Source organism: Oncorhynchus masou, chromosome 1, assembly GCF_036934945.1.
Source record: "Oncorhynchus masou masou isolate Uvic2021 chromosome 1, UVic_Omas_1.1, whole genome shotgun sequence".
Lineage (NCBI taxonomy): Eukaryota > Metazoa > Chordata > Actinopteri > Salmoniformes > Salmonidae > Oncorhynchus > Oncorhynchus masou.
In genome coordinates, this window is record NC_088212.1 from 4,511,179 (window position 1) to 4,537,362 (window position 26,184).

Consider the following 26,184-nt stretch of genomic DNA (forward strand, 5'->3'; position numbering starts at 1 on the left):
AAATGCAGAACTAAGAACAGATACAGCCCTTGGTTCACTCCAGACCTGACTGCCCTCGACCAGCACAAAAACATCCTGTGGCGGACTGCAATAGCATCGAATAGTCCCCGCGATATGCAACTGTTCAGGGAAGTCAGGAACCAATACACGCAGTCAGTCAGGAAAGCTAAGGCCAGCTTCTTCAGGCAGAAGTTTGCATCCTGTAGCTCCAACTCCAAAAAGTTCTGGGACACTGTGAAGTCCATGGAGAACAAGAGCACCTCCTCCCAGCTGCCCACTGCACTGAGGCTAGGTAACACGGTCACCACCGATAAATCCATGATTATCGAAAACTTCAACAAGCATTTCTCAAAGGCTGGCCATGCCTTCCGCCTGGCTACTCCAACCTCGGCCAACAGCTCCACCCCACCCCCGCAGCTCCTCACCCAAGCCTCTCCAGGTTCTCCTTTACCCAAATCCAGATAGCAGATGTTCTGAAAGAGCTGCAAAACCTGGACCCGTACAAATCAGCTGGGCTTGACAATCTGGACCCTCTATTTCTGAAACTATCCGCCGCCATTGTCGCAAGTGGCTAGTGATACATGTATTACATAAGGATGCAGTCGATGATATAGAGTACAGTATATACATATGCATATGAGATGAATAATATAGGGTAAGTAACATTATATAAGGTAGCATTGTTTAAAGTGGCTAGTGATATATTTACATCATTTCCCATCAATTCCCATTATTAAAGTGGCTGGAGTTGAGTCAGTGTCAGTGTGTTGGCAGCAGCCACTCAATGTTAGTGGTGGCTGTTTAACAGTCTGATGGCCTTGAGATAGAAGCTGTTTTTCAGTCTCTCGGTCCCAGCTTTGATGCTGAGACCGAGAGAGGGAGGAGGTCAGAGACCTGGTGGTAGAGGCCTGATCACCGACAACGACGAGACAGCCTATAGGGAGGAGGTCAGAGAACTGGCAGTGTGGTGCCAGGACAACAACCTCTCCCTCAACGTGAACAAGACAAAAGAGGTGATTGTGGACTACAGGAAAAAGGAGGACCGAGCACGCCCCCCATTCTCATCGACAGGGCTGTAGTGGAGCAGGTTGAGAGCTTCAAGTTCCTTGGTGTCCACATTACCAACATACCAACATGGTCCAAGCACACCAAGTAGTGCGTACGGCCCAGTACATCACTGGGGCAAAGCTGCCTGCCATCCAGGACCTCTATACCGGGCGGTGTCAGAGGAAGGCCCTAAAAAATTGTCAGACTCCAGCCACCCCAGTCATAGACTGTTCTCTCTGCTACCTCACGGCAAGCGGTACCGGAGAGCCAAGTCTAAGGCTCCTGAACAGATAATCAAATGGCAGACTATTCACCCCCCCCCAGACTATTTACATTGCTGCACCCCCCCCAACCTCTCTTTTACGCTGCTGCTACTCTCTTATCATCTATGCATAGTCACTTTAATAACTCTACCTAAATGACCTCGACAAACCGGTTCCCCCCGCACATTGACTCTGTACCTGTACCACCTGTATATAGCCTCCACATTGACTTTGTAGCGGTACCCCCTGTATATAGCCTCCACATTGACTCTGTACCGGTACCCCCTGTATAGAGCCTCCCCTTTGACTCTGTACCGGTACCCCCTGTATATAGCCTACACATTGACTCTGTACCTGTACCCCCTGTATATAGCCTCCACATTGACTCTGTACCGGTACCCCCTGTATATAGCCTCCACATTGACTCTGTACCTGTACCCCCTGTATATAGCCTCCACATTGACTCTGTACCGTAACACCCTGTATATAGCCTCCATATTGACTCTGTACCGGTACCCCCTGTATATAGCCTCCACATTGACTCTGTACCGGTACCGCATGTATATAGCCTCCACATTGACTCTGTACCGGTACCCCCTGTATATAGCCTCCACATTGACTCTGTACCGGTACCCCCTGTATATAGCCTCCACATTGACTCTGTACCTGTACCCCCTGTATATAGCCTCCACATTGACTCTGTACCGGTACCCCCTGTATATAGTCTCCACATTGTACCGGTACCCCTGTATATAGTCTCCACATTGACTCGGTACCGGTACCCCTGTATATAGCTTCCACTTTGACTCTGTACCGGTACCCCCTGTATATAGCCTCCACTTTGACTCTGTACCGGTACCCCCTGTATATAGCCTCCACTTTGACTCTGTACCGGTACCCTCTGTATATAGTCTCCACTTTGACTCTGTACCAGTACCCCCTGTATATAGCCTCCACATTGACTCGGTACCGGTACCCCCTGTATATAGCCTCCACATTGACCCTGTACCGGTACCCCCTGTATATAGCCTCCACATTGACTCTGTACCGGTACCCCCCCTGTATATAGCATCCACATTGACTCTGTACCAGTACCCCCTGTATATAGCCTCCACATTGACTCTGTAACCGGTACCCCCTGTATATAGCCTCCACATTGACTCTGTACCAGTACCCCCTGTATATAGCCTCCACATTGACTCTGTACTGGTACCCCCTGTATATAGCTTCCACATTGACTCTGTACCGTAACACCCTGTATATAGCCTCCACATTGACTCTGTACCGGTACCCCCTGTATATAGCCTCCACATTGACTCTGTACCGGTACCCCCTGTATATAGCCTCCACATTGACTCTGTACCGGTACCCCCTGTATAGAGCCTCCCCTTTGACTCTGTACCGGTACCCCCTGTATATAGCCTACACATTGACTCTGTACCTGTACCCCTTGTATATAGCCTCCACATTGACTCTGTACCTGTACCCCCTGTATATAGCCTCCACATTGACTCTGTACCGTAACACCCTGTATATAGCCTCCATATTGACTCTGTACCGGTACCCCCTGTATATAGCCTCCACATTGACTCTGTACCGGTACCGCATGTATATAGCCTCCACATTGACTCTGTACCGGTACCCCCTGTATATAGCCTCCACATTGACTCTGTACCGGTACCCCTGTATATAGCCTCCACATTGACTCTGTACCTGTACCCCCTGTATATAGCCTCCACATTGACTCTGTACCGGTACCCCCTGTATATAGTCTCCACATTGTACCGGTACCCCTGTATATAGTCTCCACATTGACTCGGTACCGGTACCCCTGTATATAGCTTCCACTTTGACTCTGTACCGGTACCCCCTGTATATAGCCTCCACTTTGACTCTGTACCGGTACCCCATGTATATAGCCTCCACTTTGACTCTGTACCGGTACCCTCTGTATATAGTCTCCACTTTGACTCTGTACCAGTACCCCCTGTATATAGCCTCCACATTGACTCGGTACCGGTACCCCCTGTATATAGCCTCCACATTGACCCTGTACCGGTACCCCCTGTATATAGCCTCCACATTGACTCTGTACCGGTACCCCCTGTATATAGCATCCACATTGACTCTGTACCAGTACCCCCTGTATATAGCCTCCACATTGACTCTGTAACCGGTACCCCCTGTATATAGCCTCCACATTGACTCTGTACCAGTACCCCCTGTATATAGCCTCCACATTGACTCTGTACTGGTACCCCCTGTATATAGCTTCCACATTGACTCTGTACCGTAACACCCTGTATATAGCCTCCACATTGACTCTGTACCGGTACCCCCTGTATATAGCCTCCACATTGACTCTGTACCGGTACCCCCTGTATATAGCCTCCACATTGACTCTGTACCGGTACCCCCTGTATATAGCCTCCACATTGACTCTGTACCAGTACCCCCTGTATATAGCCTCCACATTGACTCTGTACCTGTACCCCCTGTATATAGCCTCCACATTGACTCTGTACGGGTACCCCCTGTATATAGTCTCCACATTGTACCGGTACCCCTGTATATAGTCTCCACATTGACTCGGTACCGGTACCCCTGTATATAGCCTCCACTTTGACTCTGTACCGGTAACCCCTGTATATAGCCTCCACTTTGACTCTGTACCGGTACCCCCTGTATATAGCCTCCACTTTGACTCTGTACCGGTACCCCCTGTATATAGTCTCCACTTTGACTCTGTACCAGTACCCCCTGTATATAGCCTCCACATTGACTCGGTACCGGTACCCCCTGTATGTAGCCTCCACATTGACCCTGTACCGGTACCCCCTGTATATAGCCTCCACATTGACTCTGTACTGGTACCCCACATGTATATAGCATCCACATTGACTCTGTACCAGTACCCCCTGTATATAGCCTCCACATTGACTCGGTACCGGTACCCCCTGTATATAGCCTCCACAATGACTCTGTACCGTAACACCCTGTATATAACCTCCACATTGACTCTGTACCGGTACCCCCTGTATATAGCCTCCACTTTGACTCTGTACCAGTACCCCCTGTATATAGCCTCCACATTGACTCGGTACCGGTACCCCCTGTATATAGCCTCCACATTGACTCTGTACCGGTACCCCTGTATATAGCCTCCACATTGACTCGGTACCAGTACCCCCTGTATATAGCCTCCACATTTACTCGATACCGGTACCCCCTGTATATAGCCTCCACATTGACTCGGTACCGGTACCCCCTGTATATAGCCTCCACATTGACTCGGTACCGGTACCCCCTGTATATAGCCTCCACATTGACTCTGTACCGTAACACCCTGTATATAGCCTCCACATTGACTCTGTACCGTAACACCCTGTATATAGCCTCCACATTGACTCTGTACCGGTACCCCCTGTATATAGCCTCCACATTGACTCTGTACCGTAACACCCTGTATATAGCCTCCACATTGACTCTGTACCATAACACCCTGTATATAGCCTCCACATTGACTCTGTACCGGTACCCCCTGTATATAGCCTCCACTTTGACTCTGTACCAGTACCCCCTGTATATAGCCTCCACATTGACTCGGTACCGGTACCCCCTGTATATAGCCTCCACATTGACTCTGTACCTGTACACCCTGTATATACCCTCCACATTGACTCTGTACCGTAACACCCTGTATATAGCCTCCACATTGACTCTGTACCGGTACCCCCTGTATATAGCCTCCACTTTGACTCTGTACCAGTACCCCTGTATATAGCCTCCACATTGACTCGGTACCGGTACCCCTGTTTATAGCCTCCACATTGACTCTGTACCGGTACCCCCTGTATATAGCCTCCACATTGACTCTGTACCGGTACCCCCTGTATATAGCCTTCACATTGACTCTGTACCAGTACCCCCTGTATATAGCCTCCACATTGACTCTGTACCAGTACCCCCTGTATATAGCCTCCACATTGACTCTGTACCGGTACCCCCTGTATATAGCCTCCACATTGACTCTGTACCGGTACCTCCTGTATATAGCCTCCACATTGACTCTGTACCAGTACCCCCTGTATATAGCCTCCACATTGACTCTGTACCGGTACCCCTGTATATAGTCTCCACATTGATTCTGTACCAGTACCCCCTGTATATAGCCTCCACATTGACTCTGTACCGGTACCCCCTGTATATAGTCTCCACATTGTACCGGTACCCCTGTATATAGTCTCCACATTGACTCGGTACCGGTACCCCTGTATATAGCCTCCACTTTGACTCTGTACCGGTACCCCCTGTATATAGCCTCCACTTTGACTCTGTACCGGTACCCCCTGTATATAGCCTCCACTTTGACTCTGTACCGGTACCCCCTGTATATAGTCTCCACTTTGACTCTGTACCAGTACCCCCGTATATAGCCTCCACATTGACCCTGTACCGGTACCCCCTGTATATAGCCTCCACATTGACTCTGTACTGGTACCCCCCATGTATATAGCATCCACATTGACTCTGTACCAGTACCCCCTGTATATAGCCTCCACATTGACTCGGTACCGGTACCCCCTGTATATAGCCTCCACAATGACTCTGTACCGTAACACCCTGTATATAACCTCCACATTGACTCTGTACCGGTACCCCCTGTATATAGCCTCCACTTTGACTCTGTACCAGTACCCCCTGTATATAGCCTCCACATTGACTCGGTACCGGTACCCCCTGTATATAGCCTCCACATTGACTCTGTACCGGTACCCCTGTATATAGCCTCCACATTGACTCGGTACCGGTACCCCCTGTATATAGCCTCCACATTGACTCGATACCGGTACCCCCTGTATATAGCCTCCACATTGACTCGGTACCGGTACCCCCTGTATATAGCCTCCACATTGACTCGGTACCGGTACCCCCTGTATATAGCCTCCACATTGACTCTGTACCGGTACCCCCTGTATATAGCCTCCACTTTGACTCTGTACCAGTACCCCCTGTATATAGCCTCCACATTGACTCGGTACCGGTACCCCCTGTATATAGCCTCCACATTGACTCTGTACCTGTACACCCTGTATATACCCTCCACATTGACTCTGTACCGTAACACCCTGTATATAGCCTCCACATTGACTCTGTACCGGTACCCCCTGTATATAGCCTCCACTTTGACTCTGTACCAGTACCCCCTGTATATAGCCTCCACATTGACTCGGTACCGGTACCCCCTGTATATAGCCTCCACATTGACTCTGTACCAGTACCCCCTGTATATAGCCTCCACATTGACTCTGTACCGGTACCCCCTGTATATAGCCTCCACATTGACTCTGTACCGGTACCCCCTGTATATAGCCTCCACATTGACTCTGTACCGGTACCCCCCCTGTATATAGTCTCCACATTGACTCTGTACCAGTACCCCCTGTATATAGCCTCCACATTGACTCTGTACCGGTACCCCTGTATATAGTCTCCACATTGACTCTGTACCAGTACCCCCTGTATATAGCCTCCACATTGACTCTGTACCGGTACCCCTGTATATAGCCTCCACATTGACTCTGTACCGGTACCCCTGTATATAGCCTCCACATTGACTCTGTACCGGTACCCCTGTATATAGCCTCCACATTGACTCTGTACCGGTACCCCCTGTATATAGCCTCCACATTGACTCTGTACCGGTACCCCTGTATATAGCCTCCACATTGACTCTGTACCGGTACCCCTGTATATAGCCTCCACATTGACTCTGTACCGGTACCCCTGTATATAGCCTCCACATTGACTCTGTACCGGTACCCCTGTATATAGCCTCCACATTGACTCTGTACCGGTACCCCTGTATATAGCCTCCACATTGACTCTGTACCGGTACCCCCTGTATATAGCCTCCACATTGACTCTGTACCTGTACCCCCTGTATATAGCCTCCACATTGACTCTGTACCGGTACCCCCTGTATATAGCCTCCACATTGACTCTGTACCGGTACCCCCTGTATATAGCCTCCACTTTGACTCTGTACCGGTACCCCCTGTATATAGCCTTCACATTGACTCTGTACCAGTACCCCCTGTATATAGCCTCCACATTGACTCTGACCCGGTACCCCCTGTATATAGCCTCCACATTGACTCTGTACCGGTACCCCCTGTATATAGCCTCCACATTGACTCTGTACCGGTACCCCCTGTATATAGCCTCCACATTGACTCTGTACCGGTACCCCCTGTATATAGCCTCCACATTGACTCTGTACCGGTACCCCCTGTATATAGCCTCCACATTGACTCTGTACCGGTACCCCCTGTATATAGCCTCCACATTGACTCTGTACCGGTACCCCTGTATATAGCCTCCACATTGACTCTGTACTGTAACACCCTGTATATAGCCTCCACATTGACTCTGTACCGGTACCCCCTGTATATAGCCTCCACATTGACTCTGTACTGTAACACCCTGTATATAGCCTCCACATTGACTCTGTACCGGTACCCCTGTATATAGCCTCCACATTGACTCTGTACCGGTACCCCCTGTATATAGCCTCCACATTGACTCTGTACCGGTACCCCCTGTATATAGCCTCCACTTTGACTCTGTACCGGTACCCCCTGTATATAGCCTCCACATTGTATTCGGCTCGTGTGACAAATAAAAAAGGATTTGAACGGGAGGATAGGAGCGGTATCAAATACATCAAACATATGGTTTCCATGGTTTCCATTTGCGCTGTTCCGACCGTCATTAGGAGCCAACAGACATCGCTGCAGATGGCTTGTGCTGTTTCAGACCCATAGTACCTTTGATTTCTCGTCATTACTATGATTGTAGAATACTAACGGGAGTACAGTGATAAGGGTAGTTCATGTGTTGGACCCTTTTAAATTGAATAAACACACTTTTATTTCATTATGTTTGACGTTTTAGTCATTTTGCAGGCGCTCTTATCCACAGCGACTTACAGGTTGATGTGCCTGGGTCCTCTTCTCCTGTTGGCTAAAATTAACTAATGAACTGCAGCAGAGGTACTGTATAGTAGTACAGTATAGTAGTACAGTATAGTAGTATAGTATAGTATAGTAGTACAGTATAGTAGTATAGTACAGTAGTATAGTACAGTAGTACAGTATAGTAGTACAGAATAGTAGTATAGTACAGTATAGTAGTATAGTACAGTAGTACAGTACAGTAGTATAGTAGTACAGTAGTACAGTAGTGTAGTATAGTACAGTAGTACAGTATAGTAGTATAGTAGTACAGTAGCGCAATATAGTAGTATAGTACAGTAGTATAGTACAGTAGTGTAGTATAGTAGTACAGTACAGTAGTGTAGTACAGTGTAGTAGTATAGTACAGTAGTGTAGTATAGCAGTACAGTACAGTAGTACAGTACAGTAGTACAGTAAAGTAGTGCATTAGTACAGTAGTGTAGTATTGTTGTGCAGTATAGTAGTACAGTACAGTAGTACAGTATAGTAGTATAGTATAGTAGTACAGTATAGTAGTACAGTATAGTAGTATAGTACAGTATACTAGTATATTAGCGTAGTACAGTATAGTAGTATAGTGCAGTAGTACAGTATAGTAGTATAGTACAGTATAGTAGTATAGTACAGTAGTACAGTATAGTAATATAGTACAGTAGTACAGTACAGTAGTACAGTATAGTAGTACAGTACAGTCGTGTAGTATAGTAGTACAGTATAGTAGTACAGTAGTGTAGTATAGTACAGTAGTGTAGTATAGTAGTACCGTACAGTAGTACAGTATAGTAGTACAGTAGTGTAGTATAGTACAGTAGTGTAGTATAGTACAGTAGTGTAGTATAGTAGTACAGTACAGTAGTACAGTATAGTAGTACGGTATAGTGCAGTAGTGTAGTATAGTAGTACAGTATAGTAGTACAGTAGTACAGTATAGTAGTACAGTATAGTAGTATAGTACAGTAGTGTAGTACAGTACAGTAGTAGAGCATAGTAGTATAGTAGTACAGTAGTACAGTATAGTAGTACAGTATAGCAGTACAGTACAGTAGTACAGTCATGTAGTATAGTAGTACAGTACAGTAGTACAGTATAGTAGTATAGTACAGTAGTACAGTATAGTAGTACAGTACAGTAGTACAGTATAGTAGTATAGTACAGTAGTGTAGTATAGTAGTACAGTACAGTAGTACAGTAGTACAGTATAGTAGTACAGTATAGTAGTGCAGTATAGTAGTACAGTATAGTAGTATAGTACAGTATAGTAGTATAGTACAGTAGTATAGTACAGTAGTGTAGTATAGTAGTACAGTACAGTAGTACAGTAGTACAGTATAGTAGCACAGTGTAGTAGTATAGTACAGTAGTGTAGTATAGCAGTACAGTATAGTACAGTAGTACAGTATAGTAGTATAGTACAGTAGTGTAGTATCGTAGTACAGTATAGTAGTACAGGAGTACAGTAGAGTAGTACAGTATAGTAGTATAGCAGTACAGTATAGTAGTATAGTACAGTATAGTAGTACAGTATAGTAGTACAGTACAGTAGTACAGTACAGTATAGTAGTACAGTAGTACAGTAGTGTAGTATAGTTGTGCAGTATAGTAGTACAGTACAGTAGTACAGTATAGTAGTACAGTATAGTAGTATAGTACAGTAGTGTAGTATAGTAGTACAGTATAGTAGTACATTAGTACAGTATAGTAGTACAGTACAGTAGTACAGTACAGTAGTACAGTATAGTATTACAGTAGTACAGTAGTGTAGTATAGTTGTGCAGTATAGTAGTACAGTACAGTAGTACAGTATAATAGTATAGTACAGTAGTACAGTATAGTAGTACAGTACAGTAGTACAGTATAGTAGTATAGTACAGTAGTTTAGTATAGTAGTACAGTATAGTAGTACAGTACAGTAGTACAGTCGTGTAGTGTAGTAGTATAGTACAGTAGTACAGTATAGTAGTATAGTACAGTAGTACAGTATAGTAGTATAGTACAGCAGTACAGTATAGTAGTACAGTATAGTAGTACAGTATAGTAGTATAGTACAGTAGTGCAGTATAGTAGTACAGTATAGTAGTACAGTACAGTAGTACAGTATAGTAGTACAGTAGTACAGTAGTGTAGTATAGTTGTGCAGTATAGTAGCACAGTACAGTAGTACAGTATCACAGTATAGTACAGTATAGTAGTATAGTACAGTCGTACAGCAGTATAGTACAGTATAGTAGTACAGTAAAGTAGCACAGTACAGTAGTACAGTATAGTAGTACAGTATAGTAGTACAGTATAGTAGTATAGTACAGTATAGTAGTACAGTATAGAAATAGTAGTACAATAGTACTGTGCATTATAGTAGTATAGTACAGTATAGTAGTACAGTAGTATAGTACAGTATAGTAGTACAGTAAAGTAGCACAGTACAGTAGTACAGTATAGTAGTACAGTATAGAAATAGTAGTACAATAGTACTGTACAGTATAGTAGTACAATACAGTGGTATAGTATAGCAGTATAGTATAGCAGTACAGTAGGGTAGGGTACAGTATAGTAGTACAATACAGTGGTATAGTATAGCAGTATAGTATAGCAGTACAGTAGGGTAGGGTACAGTATAGTAGTACAATACAGTGGTATAGTATAGCAGTATAGTATAGCAGTACAGTAGGTTAGGGTACAGTATAGTAGTATAGTATAGAAATAGTAGTACAATAGTACTGTACAGTAGTACAATACAGTGGTATAGTATAGCAGTATAGTATAGCATTACAGTAGGGTAGGGTACAGTACAGTAGTACAGTGAGAGTCATGGCACCTACAAGCTCTCAATGTTTCATGTCAGAATAAGATGTTCATCCAAGTTTCGAAGTTGTTCCAAACATCACATTTCAAATTCTTTAAAGGTTAAGTTAAGTTTAAGCATCAACTCAGGTTAAGTTTAAGCATCAACTCAGGTTAAGTTTAAGCATCAACTCTGAATTCTTAAGGTAAGGGTTAAGGCTTAAAACAAAAATATCAAAGACAACTTTCCTCTGCTGGATTTGAACATGCAACGTTTGGAATCAGAGGTAGGTGCTTACACCAATCTGCCATCTCCATCCATAATACTCTAACAAAACCAAAACCTACTTTTCATTTTTTAAATTAAATTTTTATTTAACTTGAAGGTAACAGTGCTCACTGTTGCCCCTCCTCAGAAATGGATAGATGTTGAATACTGACTTGAATCACGAGTGACCTACCTGCATGGCACAGCAGTTTAATTACTCCCAGAGTATACGGGAGTATAAGCAGTCAGTATCTGGTATGACCACCATTTGCCTCATGCAGAGCAAAACATATCCTTCACCTAGTTGATCAGGCTGTTGACTGTGGCTTGTAGAATGTTGTCCCACTCCTCTTCAATGACTGTGCAAAGTTGCTGGATATTGGCGGGAACTGTAACACACTGTTGTACATGTCGATCCAGAGCATCCCAAACATGCTCAATGGGTGACATCTGGTAGTATGCAGGTCATGGAAGAACTAGGACCCTTTCAGCTTCCAGGAATTGTGGCCAGATCCTTGCGACATGGGGCTGTGTATTATCATGCTGAAACATGAGGTGATGGCGGTGGATAAATGGCACGACAATGGGCCTTAGGATGGTGTCACTGTACCTCAGGTTCTCTTCATGGTGTCTCTATGCATTATCATGCTGAAACATGAGGTGATGTTGGTGGATGAATGGCACAACAATGGGCCTTAAGATGGTGTCACTGTACCTCAGGTTCTCTTCATGGTTTCTCTATGCATTATCATGCTGAAACATGAGGTGATGTTGGTGGATGAATGGCACAACAATGGGCCTTAAGATGGTGTCACTGTACCTCAGGTTCTCTTCATGGTTTCTCTATGCATTATCATGCTGAAACATGAGGTGATGTTGGTGGATGAATGGCACAACAATGGGCCTTAAGATGGTGTCACTGTACCTCAGGTTCTCTTCATGGTTTCTCTATGCATTATCATGCTGAAACATGAGGTGATGGCGGTGGATAAATGGCACGGCAATGGACCTCAGGATCTCGGCACGGTGTTTCTCTGCATTCAAATTGCTATCAATAAAATGCAATTGTGTTCGTTGTCTGTAGTAAATGCCTTCCCATACCATAACCCCACCACCATCATGGAGCACTCTGTTCACAATGCTGACATCAGCAAACACCATACCATAACCCCACCACCACCATGGGGCACTCTGTTTACAACATTGACATCAGCAAACTGCTCACCCACACAACGCCATACACATGGTTTGCGGTTGTGAGGCCGGTTGGACGTACTGCCAAATTCTCTAAAACATTGTTGGAGGTGGCTTATGGTAGAGAAATTAACATGAAATTCTCTGGCAAAAGCTCTGTTGGACATTCCTGTAGTCAGCATGTCAATTGCACGCTCTCTCAAAACTTGATACGTCTGTGGCATTGTGTTGTGTGACAAAAATGCACATTTTAGAGTGGCCTTATATTGTCCCCAGCACAAGGTGCACCTGTGTAATGATCAGGCTGTTTAATCATCTTCTTGATTTGCCACACCTGTCAGTTGGATTGATTATCTTGACAAATGATAAAATGATCACTAACAGAGATGTAAACACATTTCAAAATGTGAGAAAAACAAGCTTTCAGTGCGTATTGAAAAATGTATGAGATCCTTTTATTTCAGCTCATGAAACACTTTACATGTTGCGTTTTACATTGTTGTTCATTGTCGAAATGTAAAATAATGAAAAGTACCATTTGGGCATGTAGCCTATTTTAAAGAGGTGTTTTCTTTCAAGGGAGTAGATTTGACACAATCTGGTTTTACAGTGTAACAAAACCCTAAACCTTAAGGTTAGCAGTAACATTTATGACAGCAGTACCAGGGTACACAGGGATTTTATTTATATTCTACCTTTATTGAACCAGGCAAGTCAGTTAAGAACAAATTCTTATTTTCAATGATGGCCTGGGAACAGTGTGTTAACTGTTCAGGGGAAGAACGACAGATTTGTATCTTGTCAGCTCAGGGGTTTGAACTCGCAACCTTATGGTTACTAGTCCAATGCTCTAACCACTAGGCTACGCTGCCGCCCCAGATTTTCCACTATGGCTTGAAATAAGTATCATACATACACTGTAGGAAGAATGAGTTTTAATATATAAAATACCATAAAATTAAATATATACACCAATACAAGAGAGTGGTAAGGCGACATCCCTTGATCACAAGAAATCAGGAAACCATGAATATATGCATGCACTTCTCCCACTGGTCTAAGGTGAGTACCACAACGTACCAAAAGTAATATTGTAATAGGGGCGAATTGGCCATCTGGCAATTCTGGCAAATGCCAGATGGGCTGGACCATCTTTAGTTGGGTGGGGTGGAAGAAATTGACACACAATTTTTTTTGTTCTTCATATACTGTATATATACAAATAAAACAATAGAGAAGTTGACATGGCCGGTAGCCAATGGGCCTGTTAAATATTTTTCAAAATCTATATATTTTTTCTCGCAATTTCTCTGTTAAACTATAAAGTAGCATTTGGCTGATCAGCGGGCAACGGCCCGGTTTCCTCAGGCTGAGATGAAGTCACTCAAACTCACATTGAAAGTCAAACGCGTCATCAGCAAAGAGACCTGCGTAGACTCCATCATCAGTTAGCCGATATCATGGATAATAAAAATAAAAAGGGAGCCTATAAATGTAGAAAGACGTTGTCACCTCTCTCATAACATCCTATTTTGTGTGGCTAAAACCATGATTTGGTCAAACAGTAAAGTGCGTTATCCTCTTGAGTCCTGTAATGAAAGTGTCTTCCCTGCCGCTCTATCCTCACTGGGGGCCTGCTGCTGTGATGTTGCTCCCCTATCTTTTTATTTAACTTTTATTTAACTTGGCAAGTCATTTAAGAACAAATTCTTATTTACAATGCCGGCCTACCGGGGAACCAACTCTCTAACCACTAGGCTACCTTTCCCCTCATGCGCTCGAGAGAAAAACATGTTCTGATCATATGATATTTCAAAATGCAATTGCGGGATAACAAGTTTGGAAGCTTCGTCCCCTTGTTCATGTTGAGGAGAGGAGGGTCCCAGCTTTCTGTAGGTATAATTTGTATTTTTCAACTCTCAATATTCAGCTAAATAACAACTACTTTACAAGCGAGATCTGTTCTCTACGGCTTTGAGACATGGAGCAGAGAGGGGCTGAAATGCACACCGGAGTGAAAAGAATGAAAAGGCCTAAAGGTGTCATGGGTCCAATGTTATTTTAGTAAAAAAAAAATCTTGGATGAATACATGGTTACTAGCAGTGAGTATCACAGGCGGCTGGTGGCGCCTTAATTAGGGAGGACGGCTCATAACGGCTGGAACAAAGTTAATGGAATGGAATCAAACACAGAGTTTCAGAGTGGTTGATACCATTTACGCCATTCCAGCCATTGTTATGAGCCATCCTCCCTAATTAAGACGCCACCAGCCGCCTGTGATACCCACTGCTAGTCATGAGCCGTCCTTCCCTCGCCAGCCTTTTATAGTTCATGTGTTTTGAGTCTCTACTTCCTTTTTCTGTTTTCCAGCTGGGGGTATCGTTTAACCACGCTCACTGCTTGTAGGTCATCTTATATATTGACGCTTTGCTTGGGCTTTGAGCTAAAACCCCGAAAGTCAGAGCCTATATCGCCAAGACTTGCATTACTCCTTCTTTAATAAATGGTGGAACAACATTTCTACGCTGTGTTTCCTGTCTGAACTACTACGGTGATCATTGCTCATAATAATCCAATGAGACTTAATGGAAGATACGTCAACCCAGTAACCATGCAAGCAAACATCAATATTAACATGTATAGTATTGTAGAGTCAATACGGCTAGGATTCACATTGAGCCAACATCACACTGCACTTGTGTATACGGGGGGGTTGAGAAAGACAGAAGACACATTCGGTTCTAACCAATTGTACTATAAAGTTGAATTCAATTTTAAATTATATTCTATTCTCTCTTTTTAAAAAAATGCAATTTACACTAGAGCTGTGCAGTGCAATGTCCACACATTACGGTTTGTTTGAAACCCCACACTGGGTCGTGTTTGGAGGGATAACTTCTGCAATAGCAATACTGTTATTACCAGTACTAATTATGTTGCAAAGTGGAGATAGTGGTTGTTATTCCCAGTGCTGATTGTGCTTAGCTTCAGTAGAAAATGCTTTGATTATATCACAAAACAAATAGTACAGTAGTGTCATGGTTTACAGTGTAACGATGAGTGGGTTTGGTGGGGATGGATGTTAGTGTACAGGGTAGACAGTCCACTTCCCCATCCCTCCCCTAGGTGGCAGCAGCTACAGAGTCATACCCAGTATTGGTTCTGCTGTAGAGTGGGGGGTGTGGTCCTAATGAGCTGGGCTGAACTCTCTGGATCTACACCGTTCCACGAGCAAAGTAGCAGTGATGTGGAGTTGCTAACTAAGCCCTGATTGGCTGAAGGAAGCAGCCTGTCCAGGGCAGGGCTACTGGGGCTCAGTGGGGTCACCGTTACCGTGGGAACAGCCACGCTCCTCTGCGACTGGCCGTTATAGGCCGGTGGGGTTGAGGGCGAGGGTGAGGGTGGCGGCTTCGAGGTGACAGGTTTCTGTTTCCTCTTCCTGTTGCGTCGCAGCAGGATAACCAGCACCACCAGGATGATAACCAATAAGAGCATGGCCAGGAGAGGTAGGGTCACCAATATCAGGTTGGAAGACTTCTGTGGGTATGACTCTACTCGGACCGGTGTATTCACAAAGGAAATCTCATTGTCGTCTCCTTTACTCAGGGTGGGCTTGCCCAGAGTAGTATCTGCACCTGCCGAGTCGTTCCGGTTGGTGTTCCCCCAGCGGTTGCGAGCTTTGAACTTGTGGTGGGTCTTGCTGGGTCTCTGTGTGGAAAGGAGGGAGGTGGACAGGGAGGGTAGTGCCGTCCCAACACCGAACACTGTCGTTTGGTTCAGAGGCTGAGAGAAAGGACTGCTGGTGGTCAGGATGGGACTCTTGGTGGTTAGAACTAGCGATGGATCATACGGAACGATAGTGAACCGGAACTCTCCCCTGGCAGGTGGGACGTTCTCCGCTTTCAGAATGAACACCAACGAGTCGTTCAGCTCCTGCACTCCAGTCATGTTAGCGTTGAGCTCGAAGGAAAGCCTCTCCTGCTTCACATCCTGAAAGGAGAAAGACCCCAGTGGCTCGGTTTTCTTACCAGCTTTGGGTTTTCCTCGGACCAGCTTTCCATACTTTGGATGAGAGACGACCACGAAGAAAGGGTCGCTGACGGATAGAGAAGCCAGCTCAGTTGCGTTGAGGAAACCAGTGTTGAGTTTGACCACGATGCCATTGGATATTCTCACCCCCTCGCCAAACCTGACCAGGGGCTTAACCGTGATGTTGACAACCTGGTTTGTCAGGTTAGCTTCCGATGTAAACGCAGTGAACTCAAAGCTGTCCTGACCAGACGTGAGGGTCGTCATGTGATAAAACAACCTACCCGTCCTTAAGTCCTCCTGCTCAAACTGGCAAACCTCCTGGTCATTCAGCCGGAGGATCTTGCCGTACCGCGGCGCAGCGGTGATCCGGTAGTGAACCGTTGTGTTTTTTCCGTTGGTCTCTGCCAACAGACTCTCCTGGGTTAAAACCACGGACGTCTGTCCCTGCTCCAGAGCCAGCCCAGTGTTGTTGACAAGGGAGATGGTGATCTCCGTCACCTCGAGGTTGAAGAGCTTATAGACCGGTTTGTGATGGCCATCGGAAACACTAAAATAAAACACCCCAGAAGCCCGGCCTCCATCGTGAACAAAGTACACCATCCCACTGTTGATCTGAGCCTGAGTGAAGGACACCACAGACTCGTTCAGGCTTCCTCCCAGGGCCAGATAGCCGTTGTTGGGCTTGCTGACAACAGTGTACTGGATATCCTCTGAAGGGTTGTCCAAGTCTTCCACATTGAGGTTCTCCGGCCCCAGGGCCACTGTGTCCCCCTGCACCACACTCAGGCTGGGGGCTTTGGTCTTCAGAACGGGCGGTTGGTCGTTGACTGGGATCACCGTGATGTTGAACCACTCCTCCAGAACCTGATTAGAGAAGAAGAATATGACTTTATTTTGTTGAATGAATCTTGTCCTCTGTATTAAGAGTTTGAAGCAGAACTTCCAATATCCTCAATGGAGGCAATTCATTTTGCAACATAAACAATGTTCGAACAGATTTAAAAACTAATAAACAGAAATAAACAGTTGAATAAAAGTGTGCAAAACACAAGGTAGGTTAGCAACATTAAGTACCTGGCTGTCTTCCAGAGGGCGCTGGGCCGGCTTACCCTTGGGGTTCAGCCAGGTGTCGAAGACAAAGTGGTCGTGGAGTGTCTCGGAGTCGTCGTGCCGGTATGTGATGCCATACTTGTTGAGGATGTACTGGGAGAAGTTGGGTTTCTCCACAGTGAGGTTCCTCTCTCCCACCACAATGACCCCGTGCTGGGGTAGAGACTTTACCTGGAACCAGATCTCGTGAGAGCTGCGCTGGGGTGTGGGCAGCTTGGACATCAGGTTAGACGCATCCAGCTTGGACTTGTCAATGACGATGTGGTCACCCTCGGTCACCACAGCACCTAGAATGCAACGAGAGAAAAGTCTGTATGGAGGACTGAAGTTGCCATAATTACAGTGCATTTTTTAAATATTCAGACCCTTTTCCACATTTTCTATGTTACAGCCTTATTCTAAAATGGATTAAATAAAACAATCTCCTAAAAAAAGAAGCTGAGCAATTGTGGGAGAAGGGCCTTGGTCAGGGAAGTGAACAATAAATTCCGATGGTCACTCTGACAGAGCTCCAGAGTTCCTTTGTGGAGATGGGAGAACCTTCCAGAAGGACAACCATCTCTGCAGCCCTTCACCAATCAGGCCTTTATCATAGAGTGGCTAGACGGAAGCCACTCCTCAGTAAAAGGCATGACAGCCCACTTGGAGTTTGCAAAAATGCAGGACAGCAACCCTAAGCACACAGCCAAGACAACGCAGGAGTGGCTTCGGGACAAGTCTTCGGGACAAGTCTCAGAATGTCCCAGCCAGAGCCTGGACTTGAATATGATCAAACAGCTCTAGATACAAGAAATTAGCTGTGCAGCGACGCTCCCCATCCAACCTGACAAGAGCTTGAGAGGATCTGCAGAGAAGAATGAGAGAAACTCCCCAAGTACAGGTGTGCCAAGCTTGTAGCGTCGTTAACAAGAAGATGCGATGCTGTAATCGCTGCCAAAGGTGCTTCATCAAAGTACTGAGTAAAGGGTCTGAATACTTATATAAATGAGATATTCCAGTTTTTGATTTTAATACTTTTGCAAACATTTCTAAAAACCTGTTTTTCTTTGTCATTCTGGGGTATTGTGGGTAGATTGATAAGGGGAAAAAACTAAAAACTATTTAATCCATTTTAGAATAAGACTAATGTAACAGAATGTTAAAAAATGTGTCAGAATGCACTGTATGTGTGCAATCATTCATTCATCCATATTTTTTTTTTTTACATTTATCTATTTGTGTATTTATTTATTAATTGAGCTCTAATTTTGGCAGCTTTGGTTCTCCATGGTTCTCCAAAAAATACATATGTTGCTAATATTTCATACCCCTTAATTGTATAATAATCCTGGAAAATGAACATTGATGATGTATAACAACAAGACATTATGCAATGATTCACCAAAGGCCCACCTGTGTTAGCGAGGAGCAGAGTCTTGCGGTCGGGTCCAGCATTCTCGTAGGAGATGTCCATCCGGAAGGTCTCGTTCTCTAGAGAAGCTGGAGGTGAGGACACTGAGAAGGTCATTGAGTCCATAGCGGACCAGCCAACCGACGCCACAAGACTCTGGATGTACAGAATCTCCTGCTGGTCCACCTGAGACCAGAAATCAGTGACGGCTTGCGTTACTATGAATCAGAAGGGCAAGCCCGGGAATTTCCACAGTTTTGTAACCAACATTTGACCCCCATTTCAACGTAACCAAAAAAAAAACTAAAGCGTTAACACAAAACACTGAACATCAGAACTTTAGTCATCAACAAACACTTCACACGAGTTCCTTCTTCCGTTGGAGAATATCTGTAGTTGTTAATCAGAATACAAACATATGTATTAATGCATGTCTATGTACTCAGCTGTAGAGAGTGTAACCTGAGGCCTTATCCAATCAAAAACACTGACCACGCTTCCCGTCAAGGCCAAACAACATTTTGTTTCGGCTTGAATTGGAATTTATATCCTGTGGAGTTTCCTTCTGTTTGTTTCTCACCGTAAATATTGTTTTACTGAACCAATTAATCACAATATACTTTCCCAAACAGTGCATGAAGTCTTATTTTGTCTTCTTGTATAAACTACTGCGGCCATACACTCATTCCAAGGTTTTTCTTTATTTTTTTTATACTATTTTTTACATTGTAGAATAACAATGAATACGTCAAAACTATGAAATAACACATATGGAGTCATGTAGTAACCAAAAAAAGTGTTAAACAAATCACAATATGTTTTCTATTTTAGATTCTTCAAAGTAGTCACCCTTTGTCTTGATAACAGCTTTGCACACTCTTGGCATTCTCTCAACCAGGTTCATGAGGTAGTCACCTGGAATGCATTTCAATTAACAGGTGTGCCTTGTTAAAAGTTCATTTGTTGAATTTCTTTCCATCTTAATGTTCTTTCCTTCTTCGGTTGTGTTGTAACAAGGTAGGTATGGTATACAGAAGTTAGCCCTATTTGGTAAAAGACCAAGTCCATATTATGGCAAGAACAGCTCAAATTAGCAAAGAGAAACGACAGTCCATCATTACTTTAAGATATGAAGGTCAGTCAATCCGGAAAATTTCAAGACCTTTAAAAGTTTCTTCAAGTGCAGTCGCGAAATCCATCAAGCACCGTGATGAAACTGTCTCTCATGAGGACCGCCACATGAAAAGAAGACCCAGAGTTACCTCTGCTGCAGTTCATTAGAGTTACCAGCCTCACATGCTGACCACATCGCTCATGTCGCACGAACGTTTGCACCCACAATGCTCTCGCTCATCTGCATAGCCAGGCGCTAAAATAGAAATAGGTTAGTTAGGCTTAAAGCGCTGCAAGTCCCGCCTCTCCCATCTCCTCATTGGTTTTCAGGAGCATATACACACGTGGGTGATTGAAAGATGAACTGAGGTCCACACTCCAGTCCAGTTGGTGGTGGTCATGCACCTTAAAGTTGGTTGCTAACCGCCATATAAAGTCCAAAGAAGAAGAAGCCTGAAGGAGGAGAGATTGCTAGAAACAAACTCGGATGACCCTTTTATCTGTGGATTAATTGTCGGAGTAGAGGACCTTGTGCAGTTCAGGTAAAATAACAACCTAATGTTTATATCCCAGGACAATTAGCAACTGTCAAATTTCCATAAATGTTTAATGCTTTTCAACCTCTCCCCAAATTAATATAATTGGCTCGGAGTTTGTTTTGATATTTCAACCTTCGTGTCCTGATCGTGGCAAAATCAACTTGTGCGCGATGGCGGATGGGCACGCGGTCTGGAAATTGCAACCCAAATAAATGCTTCACAGAGTTCAAGTAACAGACACATCTCAACATCAACTGTTCAGAGGAAACTGCATGAATTGCTGCAAAAAGAAACCACTACTAAAGGACACCAATAAGAAGAAGAGACTTGCTTGGGCCAAGAAATACGAGCAATGGACATTAGACCGGTGGAAATCTGTTCTTTGGTCTGATGTGTCTAAACTTGAGGTTTTTGGTCCCAACCGCCATGTATTTGTGAGACGCGTAGTAGGTGAACGGATGATCTCCGCATGTATGGTTCCCACCATGAAACATGGAGGAGGAGGTGTGGTTCCCACTGGGTGTATTTCCCACCGTGAAGCATGGAGGAGGAGGTGTGATGGTACAGAGGTGCTTTGCTGGTGACATAGTCAGTGATTTATTTAGAATTCAAGGCACACTTAACCAGCATGGCTACCACAGCATTCTGAAACGATACACTATCCCATCTGGTTTGTGCTTAGTGGGACTATGATTGGTTTTTCAACAGGACAATGACCCAACACACCTCTACGGTTGTGTAAGTGCTATTTGACCAAGGAGAGTGATGGAGTGTTGCATCAAATGACCTGGCCTCCATAATCACCCGACCTCAACCCAATTGAGACGGTTTGGGATGAGCTGGACCACAGAGTGAAAGAAAAGCAGCCAACAAGTGCTCAGCATATGTGGGAACTCCTTCAAGACTGTTGGAAAAGCATTCCAGGCGAAGCTGGTTGAGAGAAAGCCAAAAGTGTCCAAAGCTGTCATCAAGGCTAAGGGTGGCTACTTTGAAGAATCGAAAATCGAAAATATGTTTTGATTTGTTTAACACTTTATTGATTACTACATGATTCCATATGTGTTAATTCATAGTTTTGATGTCTTCACTATTATTCTACAATGTAGAAAATAGGAAAAATAAAGGAAAACCCTTGAATGAGTAGGTGTGTCCAAACTTTTGACTGGTACTGTTTGTATCAAGTGTCCCAGAGTAGGAGTGCTGATCCAGGATCTGTCTATTTGACCATATTCATTGTGATCTAAAAGGCAAAACATATCCTTTACTCCAACTCAGTTGTAGGAATATGGGCCCTGGTGTCCCATGTCAAAATAGTCAAATAATCTTATTCATTATGAACACTAATCCGAAATCAGCAGGTTCTGGTTAGTTGTTAGGTTCTGCTCTTACCATGGTCTGTGTGAAGGAAGAGACGTCAACAGTGAAATTATCAGCCAGCACTGTCACCAGTCTGCCTAGTTTTGGTCGACGAATCACGTTGAAGGTAATGGTGCGGTTGGATGTGTCGCTCTTGTCATTGGTCAACGCCTGCAGGTCCTCCTTGGTGATTGGTGTAGTAGAGCCTGTTTATGGTGAAACAATATCGGTAAATAAAATGCTCCAACATATGGACCCATGGAGGATGTAACCATGGCGCCGGAGAAGAAGGCTGACATTGTATTTATTCCCCAACAGATTGTTTTTTAATGATGTTTGTAAGCTGTTTTTTTGTGATGTTTGTAAGTTGTTGTTTTTTGTGATGTTAGTAAGTTGTTTTTAATGATTTTTTTTAACTTATTTTGTACATAATGTTGCCGCTATCGTCTGTTATGACCGAAAATAACTGCTGGACATCAGGACTGAGATTACTCACCACGGACAAACAGAATTCTTTTTTTCCTTTAACGAGTCTGACGAGCCCGAAGCGAATTATATACTGCCTTCTCAGGCCCAGATCCCCTGTGATTTGTGTGAAGATGGGGCCAGAGGGCGGGCTGCCATCTGAGAATTCGTAGGTGATCAAATAAAAAAACATTCTGCTAGCAAACTTGCAATCTTTGGAGAATAAAATCGATGACCTACGCGGAAGATTAAACTTCCAACGGGACATTCAAAACTGTAATATCTTATGCTTCATGGAGTCGTGGCTGATCGACAACACTATCAACATACAACATACAGCTGGCTGGTTATACGATGTACCACCAGGATAGAACAGTGGTGTCTGGTAAGACAAGGGGCGGTGGACTATGTATTTATGTAAATAACAGCTGGTGCACGATAACTAAGGAAGTCTCGAGCTATTGCTCACCTAAGGTAGAGTATCTCATGATAAGCTGTAGACCACACTATCTACCAAGATAATTTTAATCTGTATTTTTCATAGCGGTTTACATACCACCACAGACTGAGGCTGGCACTAAGACAGCACTCAATGAGCTGTATTCCGCCATAAGCAAACAAGAAAACGCTCACCCAGAGGCGAAGCTCCTAGTCGAGGGGACTTTAATGCAGGGAAACTTAAATCTGTTTTGACCATAATTCTATCCTCCTGATTCCTGCTTACAAGTAAAAATTCAAGCAGGAAGCCCCAGTGCCTTGATCAATAAAAAAGTGGTCAGAAGAAGCAGATGCTAAGCTACAGGACTGTTTTGCTAGCACAGATTGGAATATGTTCCAGAATTCCTACGATGGCATCAATAAGTGCATCGATGACGTTGTCCCCACAGTGACCCTCAAAGTACATACCCGAACCAGAAGCCATGGATTACAGGCAACATCCACACTGAGCTAAAGGCTAAAGCTGCCGCTGTTAATGAGCGGGACTAACCCGGAAGTTTATAAGAAATCCCTCCGACAAACCATCAAACAGGCACAGCTTCAATAGAGGACAAAGATTGAATCTGGCTCTGACGATCATCGGATGTGGCAGGGCTTGCAAGCCATTACAGACTACAAAGGGAAACACAGCAGAGAGCTGCCCAGCGACACGAGCCTACCAGACGAGCTAAAGTACTTCAATGCTTGCATTGAAGCAAATAACACTGAAACATGCATGAGAGCACCAGCTGTTCCGGAAGACTGCGTGATTACGCTCTCCTCAGCCGATGTGAGTAAGACCTTTAAACAGGTCAACATTCACAAGGCCAGACGGATTACCAGGACGTGTACTGCAACACCATCATGAAGGTTGCCAATGACACAATAGTGGTAGGCCTGATCACCGACAACGACTTGACAGCCTATAGGGAGGAGCTACAGTGCCTTCGTTAAGTATTCAGACCCCTTGACTTTTTTCCACATTTTAGTTAGGTTAGCCTTATTCGAAAATAGATTTTTTCCCCCTCATCAATATACACACAATAGCCCATAATGACATCACAATACCCCATAATGACATCACAATATCCCATAATGGCATTTTAGCTGATATCACATTTACATAAGTATTCAGACCATTTACTCAGTACTTTGTTGTAGCACCTTTGGCAGCAATTACATCCTCAAGTCTTCTTGGGTATGACACTACAAGCTTGGCACACCTGTATTTGGGGAGTTTCTCCACGTTCTTCTCTGCAGATCCTCTCAAGCTCTGTCAGGTTGGATGGAGAGGTTTGCTTTACAGCTATTTTCAGGGCTCTCCAGAGATGTTCGATAGGGTTCAAGTCTGGGCTCTGGCTGGGCCACTCAAGAACATTCAGAAACTTGTATCGTAGCAACTCCTGTATGGTCTTGTGCTTTGTGTTGTAGTCCTGTTGGTAGGTGAATCTTCGCCCCAGTCTGAGGTTCTGAGCGCTCTGGAGCAGGTTTGCATCAAAGATGTCTTTGTACTTTGCTCCATTCATCTTTGCCTCGATCCTGACTAGTCTCCCAGTCTCCATGCTGCCACCACCATGCTTCACCGTAGGGATGCTGCCACCACCATGCTTCACTGTAGGGGTGGTGCCAGGTTTCCCCCAGAAGTGACGCTTGGCATTCAGGCTAAAGAGTTCAATCTTGATTTCAGCAGACCAGAGAATCTTGTTTCTCATGGTCTTTGTCTCTTGGTGCCTTTTGGGAAACTACAAGCGGGCTGTCATGTGCCTTTTACTGAGGAGTGGCTTCCGTCTGACCACTCTAACATAAAGGCCTGATTGGTGGAGTGCTGCAGAGATGGTTTTCCTGGAAGTTTCTCCCATCTCCACAAATTAACTCTAGAGCTCTGTCAGAGTGACCATCTGGTTCTTGGTCACCTCCCTGACCAAGGCCCTTCTCTCCCGATTGCTCAGTTTGTCCGGGCGGCCAGCTCTAGGAAGAGTCTTGGTGGTTCTAAACTTCTTCCATTTAAGAATGATGGAGGCCACTGTGTTCTTGGGGACCTTCAATACTGTTTTGTCACCCTTCCCCAGATCTGTGCCTCTTCACAATCCTGTCTCGGAACTCTACGGACAATTCCTTCGACCTCGTGGCTTGGATTTTTGCTCTGACATCCACTATCAACTGTGAGACCTTATATAGACAGATGTGTGCCTTTCCAAATCATGTACAATCAATTGAATTTACAACAGGTGGACTCCAATCAAGTTGAAGAAACATCACAAGGATGATCAATGAAAACAGAATGCACCTGAGCTCAATGTCGAGTCTCATAGCAAAGAGTCTGAATACTTATGTTAATCAGGTATTTCTGTTATACATTTTTTTTTATACATTTGCAAAAATTCTGAAAAACCTGTTTTCACTTTGTAATTACGGGCTATTGTGTGGAATCCATTTTAGAATAAGCCTTTAATAAAACAAAATGTGGAAAAAGTCAAGGGGTCTGAATACTTTCCGAAGGCACTGTATGTCACAACAACTTTGGGGTTTGAAAATACACATTTTATGTGGATCTTCTGAAGGCAAGCCATAGTTATGGTCATTGTTATATATCCTCATATATATATATATATACACACTCATAGCATTATTATACTCCCAATACGTCAAAGTGTTTTCCAAATGTGTAGGTTTTATTTTACTTTTATTGAACCTCGTCATTATCTCAACACTTCAAAATCAAAAACAACGATCCAGTTTTTAAAAGGTGGTATTGAGTGTCCTCATTTAAGTTGTCCTCCGAAGGCTGTTGACTCCAGACTGTGCTGAACATACTGCTGAGCAGTGGCACACCGTGTGATAAACAGACAACTCTTTTGTCTGTTTAAAACAGTGTGGTACAAGACGCCACAAACACATTTTGGAGCCTTGTGATATAACAACTCATATAACAGTCACCCTACTTACACCCTACACCCTACACCCCTACTACAGCCTTCTACTGAGAGAAGTCTGATGAAACAGGATGAAACAGAGAGGAGTGAAGAGCAAACAGTCTGCCCCTCCCCCTCCTCCTCCCTCCTTCTCCCCCGGTCCTCTCCAGGGACACTTCTTTCTAAATGGACGAAGAAGAGGAGGAGGTCTACATTTTTC

General features: G+C 44.3%; 1 protein-coding gene across 1 annotated transcript in view; it reads right to left on the bottom strand.

Moving 5' to 3' along the window:
• Window positions 1–13,484: 13,484 nt before the first annotated feature.
• The window catches only part of LOC135509384 (chondroitin sulfate proteoglycan 4-like), a 75,554-nt gene continuing 62,854 nt past the window's right edge, over window positions 13,485–26,184 (bottom strand). Inside the window, exons 12-15 of the mRNA XM_064930048.1 lie at window positions 22,144–22,316; window positions 19,105–19,288; window positions 17,677–17,999; window positions 13,485–17,466 (exon numbers count right to left, since the gene is read on the bottom strand). Of these exons, the coding sequence (XP_064786120.1) occupies window positions 15,715–17,466; window positions 17,677–17,999; window positions 19,105–19,288; window positions 22,144–22,316 (2,432 nt within the window). The 3' untranslated portion in view covers window positions 13,485–15,714. The remainder of the gene's footprint in view (window positions 17,467–17,676; window positions 18,000–19,104; window positions 19,289–22,143; window positions 22,317–26,184) is intronic.